Below are 12,500 nucleotides of genomic sequence, written 5' to 3' on the forward strand. Positions count from 1 at the left end.
ATCCTATCCAATTACAATTAAATGCCGGTCTGTCAGATCTTTTATTGCAAGAGATAATACTTTATTTGCGGATTTTTAAATGACTTTATTTATTTTGAGCTTATCAGTTGTTTATACATCACTTTCGGTAATTATGAGTTGATTTAAAACGTTTTGGGACATTTTATGTTCTGGTGGCTGATACACTGAGCAATCCTCGTCTGTGAAGTCGGATGTAAAAAAATTATCAAGGATTGAGGCCATTTCATTTTGATCATCCGTACGAGTATGTTGACCTTCATCGTTGTTTAGTGGTCCAATGCCACAGCTAAGCGTTTTCTTCTTATTCGCATAAATGTATAATTCTTTAGGGTTCAATTTGCTTGCCTCAGCAATATACTCTTCAATAGTTTTCTTACTAAGCTTTATCAGTGTTTTGGTTTCGCGGTGAATTCTGTCTAGTGTTAGTTTATCGTCTTGGCTTTTAGTTGATAAATACTTTTTGTACGCACGCTTTTTACGAGAGAGGTTGTTACTAATTTCCCTATTCCACCACTTTGGTTTATTTGTTGCCGGACGTCTCTCACGATAGGGAACACAAAGATTTACAGCACTGTTTAGCTCCGTGGTGAAGTTTCCCCACGCTTTGTCAATATTAATCTCGTTCGAAGTTTTGCTCCAGTCTGAGTGTTCTAGTAATGATCGAAGTCTGTTAAAATTGGCTCTGCGGAAGTCGGGTATTTTTTTCTTGCTGGTCTTAGATAAACAAGCTTCCATTTTCATTTTGAATGTGATGATACGATGATCGCTAGTACTGAATATTCGGCCGACATTCACTTCATTTACAAGGTTCTCTGTTGTAGAAAGTATTAGGTCAAGGATATTATTTTTTCGAGTAGGGATGTTTACGCATTGGTGGAAGTCACTTTCCAGTAAGTTACTATACAAGTCTCGGCCTGTATGCGAATTCAAATCCTCGCCCCACCTCTTAACCGGTAAGTTAAAGTCTCCCATGATTACTGTTTTGCATCGTTGGTTAGTTTCTAAGATTAAATCGAATCATTTTTCACTATTTTCCAGCAGTTGACTCCGTGGTCTATAAACAAGTTCTATCATTACTTTAGATTAACTGCAATTGTTTTTAATTTTAACAAACAATATATCAACATTTGTTACTGCCTCTGTTTTTAACAGTGATGGTTAAAGGGAGTTATGGACATATTACTCCATCAGCTATTTTATTTTCTCTTTCGCAACTGAAAACTGAGTAACCCGGCAAACAGTATTCCGTAATAGAATCTCTACTTGATGTGTCCAACCATGTTTCTGTTACTCCTATCACGTGATAGTAACCTGTCGCTCCAAGAATTTCTAGATCTTCGAAATTGTTTCGTACGCTACGAGCATTTAACGTAACAGAGGTTGAATATCTGTCACTTTTCTTTTTTTCTTTATTACGGAGGTGTTGATGGGGGCTCCGCTGAGGAGTTTTTCCTTCTGATGTCGGCCAGGCTATTGTTGAGCAGCCTAACTAACCTTGCTGCTCCGGCCGCATTTAAGTGGAGACCGTCTTCTTCAAACAGAGTTTTATCAAAGTAGAAGTTGTCCCAGAAATTGATGAAGTGCACTTTTTCCTTTTCACAGAGGAATTTTACTCTGTTGTTTGCACTAAATGCGATGTTGTAGAATTTGTCGATGTTGAAAAATTTATTCCTTCTCTTGAATCTGGGAAGGATCCCTAAAATTACAAGGTTTTCCCCAGGAACCTTTTCTTTATATTTCCTGATTGTTCTCCGGTACTTTTCGTGAATTATGAATACCGTGCTCGAGTCCGCGTCTTTTGTGACATCGTCACAGGACTCGGCAATGTCATCGAGTCCAGCACCTCTATACATATAACACCTTCTGCGGCCATTTGAAGAACGACCACAGAACTCTTCGGATTGGTGCCTGGCCATGGAGTCCCCGACTAAACGAGTTTCAAACTCGTCCTCCTTGGCTAGATCCAAAACTTTAAATTTATTGGAGGTGGTGGGTCATGACGATACGTGGGGAGGCTTCCTGCAGTGCAGGTTGGGGACTATCCTGTGAAGCATGAATGTCATTTTCGGGGACAGCATTTTCAAGCGAGTGCATTGGTGTCAGCAATTGTGGGACTGTCCCCACGTTCTCGGTCACGACCTCTACAAGGGCCTATATTTCGCCTTGTATGAGTCACACAGCTCCTTCAGAGCCTTAATCTGTTGGGACTTTTTGTCTTGTCTTTTGTTAAAGACACACATGCGGCAAAAAGTAGACGAGTTTTTTTAAATACTGCCTTGCCACCTTGCATCTGCAACTTTCGCAGGTTCGTAAGTTAGAAGGCATTTTGACTAATTCAGATGCTTAGGAGAAGAGACTGCCTTAGTTTTGTACTCACCACGTTTCGGATGCTCCTCTCTCTGGACGATACACATATACCGATTTCCTTATCCGGAGCTACTGCGGGAACTAATGCTGCTAAAGCTACTAATAATCCCTAATAATGATCCCTAGTAATTATATCTTATGTATACAGATGAAAAGAAAGCTAATAAGAGAAGAGAACAGCTCAAGAGGAGGAAGAAGGACATAGAGAGAGAGAGAGAGAGAGAGAGAGAGAGAGAGAGAGAGAGAGAGAGAGAGAGAGAGAGAGAGAGAGAGAGAGAGAGAGAGAGAGAGAGAGAGAGAGAGAGAGAGAGAGAGAGAGAGAGAGAGAGAGAGAGAGAGAGAGAGAGAGAGAAGAGAGAGAGAGAGACAGAGAGAGAGAGAGACAGAGAGAGAGAGAGAGAGAGAGAGAGAGAGAGAGAGAGAGAGAGAGAGAGAGAGAGAGAGAGAGAGAGAGAGAGATTGCGTGCGGTTATATTACCCCCGGCGGGTGAGGATGGAGAAGGTGCGTGGAGGCCTCAGCCGTCCGTAGTCTTTAACTCGTCGTGAGAGGTCGGCCCGGGGGTAGGTGGGTTTATAACCCTCAGACAGTGGCACCCTTGTTCAAATTGTAAACATGCTCGAGCCCGCAGCACCGGCTCGTGCATTTCGATTCTTCATTTCAAATTTGCTTTCCTAATTGTAGTTACCATGGGCTCAGCTAGTCACTGCGACTGTGAGCGATACATTCACGAATCACAGAAACCTATCACTTCCTTTGGTACTTCCTCCGACCGATAAAACCCCAAAAAACACGGGAGCCACGCGCACACATGTCCGCACACCGCTAGCACACACTTAGGAGGAGAGAGAAGAAGATAAAGAAGAGAAGAAAGAGGAGGAGAAGGAGGAGAGGGGAGGAAATAAGGAAGAGGAGAAGGAGGAGGTGCAAGTGGAAGCGGACGAGAAGTAAGATTGATAGGAGGAACTCTAGGAGAGAGCGGAGGGGAAGGAAGCTTATAAGGAAGAGTAGAAAGTAGAAAGAAGAAGAGGAATCCAAGGAGAAAGAGGAGGAGGAGGAGGAGAAGGAGGAGAAAGAGAAAGAATGAAGAAAGTTGCAGTAGTGGGAGGAAAAGAAGTAGTAGAAGGAGGAGAAATAGGAGGAGGGGGAGGGGGACTGGGGGAAGAATAGGAGGAGGGAGAGTAGAAGGAAGAACAGAAGAAGGAGGAAGAGGAAGAAGAGGAGGAGGAAGAGAAGGAGGAGGGGGGAGAGGAGGAGGAGGGAGATGGGGAGGAAGTGGAGGAGGAGGAGGTGAAGGAGAAGGAGAGGGAGGAGGAGGTGAAGGAGAAGGAGAGAGAGGAGGAGGAAAAGGAGAAAGAGGAAGAAGAGGAGAAGGAAGAAGAAGAGGAGGAGGAGGAGGAGGAGGAAGGGAAGGAGGTGAAGAAGGAGGAGGAAAAGGGCGAGGAGGAAGATAAGGAGGAGGAAGAGAAGTAGGACAGGGAGGAGGAGAAGGAGCGAGAGGAAGAGGAGGAAGAACAGGAATGGGAAGAAGAGAAGGAAGAGGAAGAAAAAGAAGAAGAAGAAGAAGAGGAGGAGGAGGAGGAGGAGGAAGAGAGGAAAAGAAGGAGGAGGAGTAGGAGTAAAAGGAGAAACAGGAGAAGGAGGAAGAGAAGGAGAGGAAGAGGAGGAGGAGTAGGAGTAAATTGAAAAAGAGGAGAAAGAGGAAGAGAAGAAGAGGAAGAGGAGGAGGAGGAGGAGGAGGCGGTGGAGAGGAAAAGAAGGAGTGGCAGTAAAAGGAGAAAGAGGAGAAGGAGGAAGAGGAGGAAAGGAAGAGGAGAAGGAGGAAGAGAAAGAGAGGAAGAGGAGGAGGAGCAGGAAGAAGAGGAGGGAGAGGAAGAGTGAGAGGAGGAGGGAGAGGAGGACGGAGAGGAGGAGGGGGAGGAGGAGTAGGGAGAAGAGGAGGAGGAGCAGGGAGAGCAGAAGGAGGAGGAAGAAAAGGGGAGGAGGAAGAGGAGGGGATGTGGAGAGGAGAAGAAGGAGGAGGAGTAGGAGCAAAAGGAGAAGGAGGAGAAGGAAGAAGAGAAGGAAAGGGAGAGGAGGAGGAGGAGGAAGAGGGAGAGGAGGAGGGAGAGGAGGAGGGAGAGGGGGAGGAAGAGAAGGAGGAGGAGCAGGGAGAGGAGAAGGAAGAGGAAAAAAGGGGAGGAAAAGGTGGAGCAGAAGGAGGAGTAGGAGTAGGAGGAAGAAAAGAAGGAGAAGTAGGAGAAAGAGAAGAGGGAGGAGGAGAAGGAGGAAAATGAGGAGGAGTAAGAGGAGGAGTAGGAGCAAGAGGAGAAGGAGGACGAGAGGGAGGAGGAGAAAGAAGAAAATTAGGAGGTGGAAAAGGAGTAAGAGCAAGATAAGAACGAGGAGGAGGTGGAGGAGGAGGTGGAGGAGGAGGAGGAGGAGGAAGAGGAGAAAGAGGAGGAGCTGGAGGAGGAGATGGAGGAGGAGGAGGAAGAGGAGAAGGAGGAAGAGGAGAAAGAGTTGGAAATCACCCAGGTGAAAATAGGCGAAGAAATAATTCTCTTCAAGAAATTTCGAGTGACATGTTGCTTCCTAGAGGCGCCGGCTGAAGCTTCTGACATTACTCGCTCTTTGCCGAGAGCTCAGCCGTGAGTTCCACTGTGATTTTGCTTGTTTGTTTGTTTTCTTGTTTTTCGCCGGTCTGTTAGCTGGTTGATTAGTTAAGTTTTTTATTCATTTATTATTTTGTTGATTTTTAGACTCATAAACCTTCTCATAAAAACCGAGTAATTATATAGATGTGATGGAGACACGGAGAGTGATTTTTTGTTTCATAGCTTAAAATCTAGATCTTGCTAGACGCTTAGATTCCGCTTATATCCTTTCCTTAGTGGCAGAACTAAAAAAATGAGAGAAAAAAACCCACTCATCACCTCAACTAAACCACCTTGCGTTAAGCTTTAGGAAATCTTTACTTCAGAGACGTTCAACGCTCCCAACGTTATGGTCAGTCTACACATGTACCATGTGTTGGGAAGTCCTCTTACGGGCAATCAACCTACGAAAAAGGATTCGAGTCTACTTACCGGCGCGTTGAGGACCATCGCCTCACACCAGGTGAGAACCTGAGGCGTGTTGGCCCGGATCGAGTCGACGCGTCCCTGGCGGTACCGCCTGATGCTGGCGCTCTCGTAGGTCGACGTCAGCTTCCCGTGGCATCTGGCGAAAGGGGACCAAGAAGGTGGTGCTCTGGTGAGTGCCTCAGTCTCAAGAAGGTGAAGGTGAAGATGAAGGTGAAGATGAAGATGAAGATGAAGATGAAGATGAAGATGAAGATGAAGAAGATGAAGATGAAGATGAAGATGTAGATGTAGATGTAGATGAAGATGAAGATGAAGATGGAGATGAAGATGAAAAAGAAGATGAAGATGAAAGTGAAGGTGAAGATGAAGATGAAGAAGAAGAAAAAGAAGAAAAAGAAGAAGAAAAAGAAGAAGAAAAAGAATATATATATATATGTATGTATATATATATATATATATACATATATATATATATATATATATATATATATATATATAGTTACGACTATAGACCCGTCGTAGTCAAGAACTAAAACATTTACGTGGATGTAGGTCTATTCTCATGTACACGTGTGTACATGAGACTTTTGGTAAGTTGAGAGGTATGCTGACTTTCCCACGGTATGGGCACGAAGCTCGGAACTCCGAGTAACTGTCAACGCGTCATATGAAGACTGTCAAATTAATTTTTTCTACCTTTATATACATATTTCATTCTTCTTTTCCTTTGTCAACGTATTCCATTCATTGCATAAGGATTTGTGTATGTGTATTATCGTATGGACCTATCTTGTCAATCTTAGAAACTGATTTACGTAGTATTTGGGAAATTACATATTTTTCTTGAGTTCGGAAGTCGCAAGCATTTGTGTGAGAACGAGAGTTGCACCTGTCCGCGCGCACGGGCTAAAAAATTGCGTAGGAGCGTAAGTTTTGACAACAGCGTTCCAGCTTCCATTTACGTATGTATTAATGTATAGATTTTCACATAAAAATATTAAGTTTCTTCTTGTATCTAAGATTGACAAGGTAACTTTATTATATATTATTTTGTATGCCCTTTTTTGTAAAGAATATGTCCGTGGATATATTCTAAACCCTTGTTGTTCATTGCATCTGGCGACATTTGGCAGCCCTTCATTGTCTAGCCGGGAAGTGTATATATATTGGTGTTTGCAACGGAAAATTTGTCTCTGTTTATACAGAGTCCCTTGCTAACTAATCTCATACTTTGTCTAGCCTTATGCTAGTACTTTTCCACTTTGCTGGACTTAGAATTTTAGTCGTAGAATTTCTCGACTTTGTAAACTTTACGTAGGGCTTAGTTTCCCATTCAAATTGTCGATATTTCTCGACCTTGCTACGTATTGTCTTTGTGAAGACTATTTTCTATTAAATGTCGATATTTGATCGACTATTTATATATGTCCTGGCGAATTTATCCGTTTATGTCCTAAAGAACTGATTTTTCTGGTACTTATATATTACAACTTTGACATTTCTTTTGATATTGTGAACATTGCTGTGTATCGGAACTTGTAATTTATGCTTGCTTGGCGACCTCCATTTTTCGATCTTGTTTGTTTTTGTTTGAAGCAAATAATTAATCTTTTATTAGAACTCAGAGTTTTTTGTACCTGGGTCTTCCCCTAGTCGTCACAATATATATATATATATATATATATATATATATATACATATACATATACATATATATATATACATACATATATATATACACACATACACACATATATACATATATATATACATATATACATATATATACATATATACACACATATATATCATATATTATATATATATATATATATATATATATACATATATACATATCAGACAATCTCCTTGACAGTAGCGCACGGGATTCGAACCCGCTGCATCTGGAAGTAAACTTCCAAGACACACACGCCTTAGACCGCTCGACCACTTGACAGCATAAAACCATGGGTGCAGCGGCCATGGGGTGAAAATGGGTGGTTAACGGGTGTAGTGAGCACCCTCCCCAATCTCGATAGTCAGGTTGACTATGAGTTCTCATGGTTTTATGCTGTCAAGTGGTCGAGCGGTCTAAGGCGTGTGTGTCTTGGAAGTTTACTTCCAGATGCAGCGGGTTCGAATCCCGTGTGCTACTATCAAGGAGATTGTCTGATTGATGTCGCTGTTCACTAGCGAATTTCTCAAATATATATATATATACAGTATATATATATATATATGTATGTATATATAAATATATACATATGTATATATACAGTACATATATATATGTATATACATATATATATATATATATATATATATATATATGTGTGTGTATATATATATATGTATATATAAATGTATATATATGTATATATATATATATATATACATATATATATATACTTATAAAAGTCTGATAATCTTGTTTGTCATCACGCTTGCTTGCTTGAAACCGTCACCCAGCCAATCAGAAGAAGAGATATTACGTCACGACTGAGGACCAGCCAATCAGAAGAGATATGACGTCACGACTGAGGACCAGCCAATCATAAGAAGAGATCAGAGGAAGAGATATGACGTCACGACTGAGGACTAGCCAATCAGAAGAGACATGACGTCCCGACATCAGCTCTCTGGGTCCTAAGGAACCCCAGCTCTGAGCGCGTGACGTCACGACTACTAATTTTCCAATTTGCCATTTTTTTTATTTCCAATTTTCCGATTACATATTTTCTGACCATTAATATTTAAAATTTTCATATTCATTATTTAAAGGTATAGCTAACTCCTGAATTAGCATCTATGAGGCATAATGAGTATATTAGAATATTACGTAGAGTTCCAAGCAACGACATGTCGTCACAATTTTCCGAATACATATTTTCTGACCATTGATATCTAAAATTTTCATATTCAGTATCTAAAAGTATAGTCAACTCCTGAATTAGCATCTATGAGGCATAATAAGTTTATTAAAATATTACGAACAGTATGAATCATATGATGTGTATTTTTCCAAGCAACGACGACATGACGTCACAATCTTCTGCATTTCACTTCTTATAACTCATCAAGTCACTGCCTTCGTCTACTGAATAGAGGAAAGAGCTCTAATATATGCTCAATTTGATATAGAAACTTGAATTATACTATACGGTGATAGTGACATAGTATATCTATCATAAAGTTTATATTTAATACCGTTGCTACTCGCTCAAGTCCCATGGGACTCCCTGAATGATAATGATAATGAGTTGGAGTGGGATTGGGAGTGGGAGTGGGATTGGGAGTGGGATTGGGAGTGGGATTGGGAGTGGGATTGGGAGTGGGAGTGGGATTGGGAGTGGGATGACGAGACGTGACATAACATAAGTATAATTAAGGAGGCTCTCCTTATTTAATTGTATCCAATTTACTTTCCTTCGAGAGAGCACGAGGACCACACACAACTGGTAAGTCTTAAGCTAATAGTAACCTGCTTTAAAAAGAGAAGCCATTTAAGATTTTAATTGACCCAACGGGTCACGGGTGGTCTAGTATATATATATATATATATATATATATATATATATATATATATATATATATATATATATACATATATATGCCACACAGTAGACCCACAGTCGGATTAAAATAAACTTCGAATAAAGAAGATTCCTATATTTCGGCTATCCTGTGTGTCATTTACAAGTGTGCTACTACATTTCTGTTTAGAAATATATATATATATATATATATATATATATATATGTATATACTCCTCACACTGCAGAATGAGAGAAAGGTAACCCTCTTTCCTACCATTATTGGAGAATCAGGACGCGACAGAGGAAATTACAGAAGCCAGATCCTCACCAGAGATTTGAAAGAAGCCGCCAAGGAGTTACGCGAGAGAGATGACATCATTATCCGCAAAGGAGACAAGTCAGCAGTCTACGTCATCATGGATAAGGCTGACTATGATAACAAGATGGACTCCATACTTAATAATCCCGCAAAATTCCAGCGACTCCAGAAGGATCCTACTGAGAATGTGAAGAAGAGGATTAACCAACTCATCCAGAGAGCTAACTCTTCGACGAAGTATTTTAATCCAGTGATAGGTGACTATGGTACCGGTTATAGTTACGGCACTGTAAAAACCCATAAACCAGGAAACCCCTTGAGACCACTCCCACCTATCAAGTTGCCAAGAAGCTAAACTCCCTCCTCGCTCCATATGTGCCCACGGGACGTTCAGTTTCTTCAGCTTCTGAATTTATAGACCCGCTTCGCACAGCTCTGCCGTGCCAGGACATCGCTTCTTTAGACGTAGAATCGATCTTTACGAATGTTCCTGTAAATGAGACTATTGCTATCATCATGGACCGCGTCTCTAGAAATGACCTACCCGTACTTGACATCTCAGAAGACGTCCTGTGAGTCATGCTAGCGATGTGTACCAAGGAGGCCCCTTTCCTCTCCCACAAAGGGGAATTATTCAGACAAGTCGATGGAGTAGCGATGGGATCCCCACTTGGGGTATTTTTTGCCAATATGTATATGGCCCAGGTGGAAGAAAAGACTTTCAACAATAACCCCCTCCAGGAATATATGCGCGATACATCGATGACATCTTCATCACCACAACTACTGACGAAGAGGTTCCTCACATGATTACTGCTCTTGAAGGTAATTCCAGCCTGACCTTCACCTGTGAACGCAGTGTAGAGGGATGCTTCCCTAGATGTGGACATCTCTAAATGAGACCAGGGCTTCAAGACCAAGGTATACATCAAAGCCACCAACGTGGGCCGCTGCCTTAATGCTGGGGCGATTGCCCTGCCTCATACAAGATATCCGTGATATCTTTTTATGTGAAGAGGGCCCTCACCCACTGCAGTAGCTGGACTGAGATCCACAGATAATTCGACCGTATCCGCCATCTCCTCACCAACAACGGCTATTCAGACCATCTCATCGAGAAAGTTATACAGAAAAAACTGGACCAGTTTGCAGGTCCAGCCCAGTTGTCCTCCCCTCCCAAGGAGAAAATCACCATTTACCACTAAAATTCTTTTCATGATCGGTACCGCGAGGAGTGTGATGCCCTTAGGAATATTATCAAGAGAGGAGTCACCCCAACTAATAGAGATGCCATCATAGACTCGAAAATATTCTGCAAATCTAGCATCATTAGTTTCCTGATAATGAGGAATAGCACGGCGCCCAGGGCCCCGAGTGAGGGTACCACCAATATTGTTTACAAATTTTCATGTCAGGAGGGCCACTGCGACGGTTCCAGCTCATACATTAGCAGAACCTCCTCTACACTGCTACGTCGCCTATAATTCCATAAAAACCAGTGGTCAATTTTCCAGCATTTCACTGAAATACGCAACATGAGGCCTCCCCCACAGAAACTACTAGACAAAACGGAAATTCTCCACAAGGAGTCTGCCTTCAGGAAGCTGCAGATTACAGAAGCAGTATCTATTACTTGCCAGCGCCCTACCATCAACATACCGATTTTATGGTCCCTTCCGCGCGCCCTCTTAAGACTAACCCCCTCCAGGAGCAACAAGCCCTTAGATAGCAGCACCTCCACGAACAAGTGTAGTATATCCAGCTAGCTAATCAGCACCTAGGACCAGTAACCAGAGCAGTAGCAACTCAGGCTAGAGCTTCCAGACAAAATCCCACCACCATGGCTCCCGAACAAAATCCCCTCTTGGCTCCCGGACAAAATCTCATGCTGCCCTTCTTAGCCAATGAGGGGCCAGTATTCCATCTGAGCTAGGCAGGCTGAGCTCTTACACCGCCTTATAGGCCAGCCCACCCAACTAGCGGTCATTATTCCTTGTAAGACCTTTCAACATAGCAGAGCATCCTAACAAAGCAGCCCTCACCCTGAAAACGCCTAACGACGAGGCGAAAAACTATAATTTCGTTGGAGTTAATAGTTGTTCAATACTATTACTATGCAAAAGTATACCAGTTGGCATACACTGCGTATATTCTTTTGAGAGTTATGAATGACTAGTTCCAATCCCTCTCAGTTGCTAATAGGAAAATATTCTCCAAATTAAAAAATACAGTCTTGAAGATTGTTAAAGCAACTAGTGCAGTTGATTTCAACCAGAATATATATATATATATATATATATATATATGTATATATATATATATATATACATATATATATATATATATATATATACAGTAGAACCTCTACTTACGATTGCCTAAACATACGAATTTTCCAACATACAGTGTGAAATTCAATCTAATATTTGACTCTACACCCGAAGTAATTTCCAACATACAAAGTCGTCGAAGTTTTGCATATACAGTATACAGCGTCGAAGTTTCTCATAGCGTCGCAGTTTCATGGTTAGCCCACTAGACGCCAGTCAGTTCACAGCTCTCCTTTGTGTCGCATGGTTTGGTTCTCCTTGTTCTGATCGTAAATAACAGTGCTTAATACCTTCCTTTTTCACATTTCCTTTTTTATTTTATCATCATGGGTCCCATGAAGGCTAGTGCGAGTGGTAGCAGTGGTGAAAAAAGGAAGAAAGTAATGCTTTCCTTAGAAGTAAAGCAAGAAATCATAGAAAAGCATGAGAGCAGTGTTCATATAAGTGATCTGGCTAAACAATATGGCCGAAACATGTCTACGATCTCGACGATCTCTAAGGTAAAGTGACAATAAAAACCCCTTTTTATTGATTATTTCCTTATAAAAAAAATTTTTTTTTACATCTCTTATATACAGTAATGCATTTGTTTTATTGCTATGTGTAATTATCTGCAGTACAGTACTTATTAAGGAGTTATCATAGGTTTTTGGGCTGTGGGACAAATTAAATGAATTACACTGTATTCTTATGGGAATATTTGATTTAACATACGACCATTTCATCGTACAAAGTAGGTCCTGGAACGAATTAAATTCGTATGTAGAGGTTCTGCTGTATATATATATATATATATATATATATATATATATATATATATATATATATATATATATATATATTAAAATTTTTAGAAGCTCCGCC

General features: G+C 41.2%; 1 protein-coding gene across 4 annotated transcripts in view; it reads right to left on the reverse strand.

Moving 5' to 3' along the window:
- The window catches only part of LOC143027054 (vesicular acetylcholine transporter-like), a 572,364-nt gene that overhangs the window by 37,808 nt on the left and 522,056 nt on the right, over positions 1-12,500 (reverse strand). For all 4 annotated transcript variants that reach the window (XR_012966558.1, XR_012966559.1, XR_012966560.1 and 1 more), the window contains one exon: positions 5,455-5,587. Coding sequence is in view for 1 of the 4 variants with exons in the window: in XM_076187956.1 (XP_076044071.1) it covers positions 5,455-5,587 (133 nt within the window). In the remaining 3 variants the exon portion in view is untranslated. The remainder of the gene's footprint in view (positions 1-5,454; positions 5,588-12,500) is intronic.

This window comes from Oratosquilla oratoria, chromosome 1, assembly GCF_046742065.1.
Source record: "Oratosquilla oratoria isolate Oo_2021 chromosome 1, ASM4674206v1, whole genome shotgun sequence".
Classification (NCBI taxonomy): Eukaryota; Metazoa; Arthropoda; class Malacostraca; order Stomatopoda; family Squillidae; genus Oratosquilla; species Oratosquilla oratoria.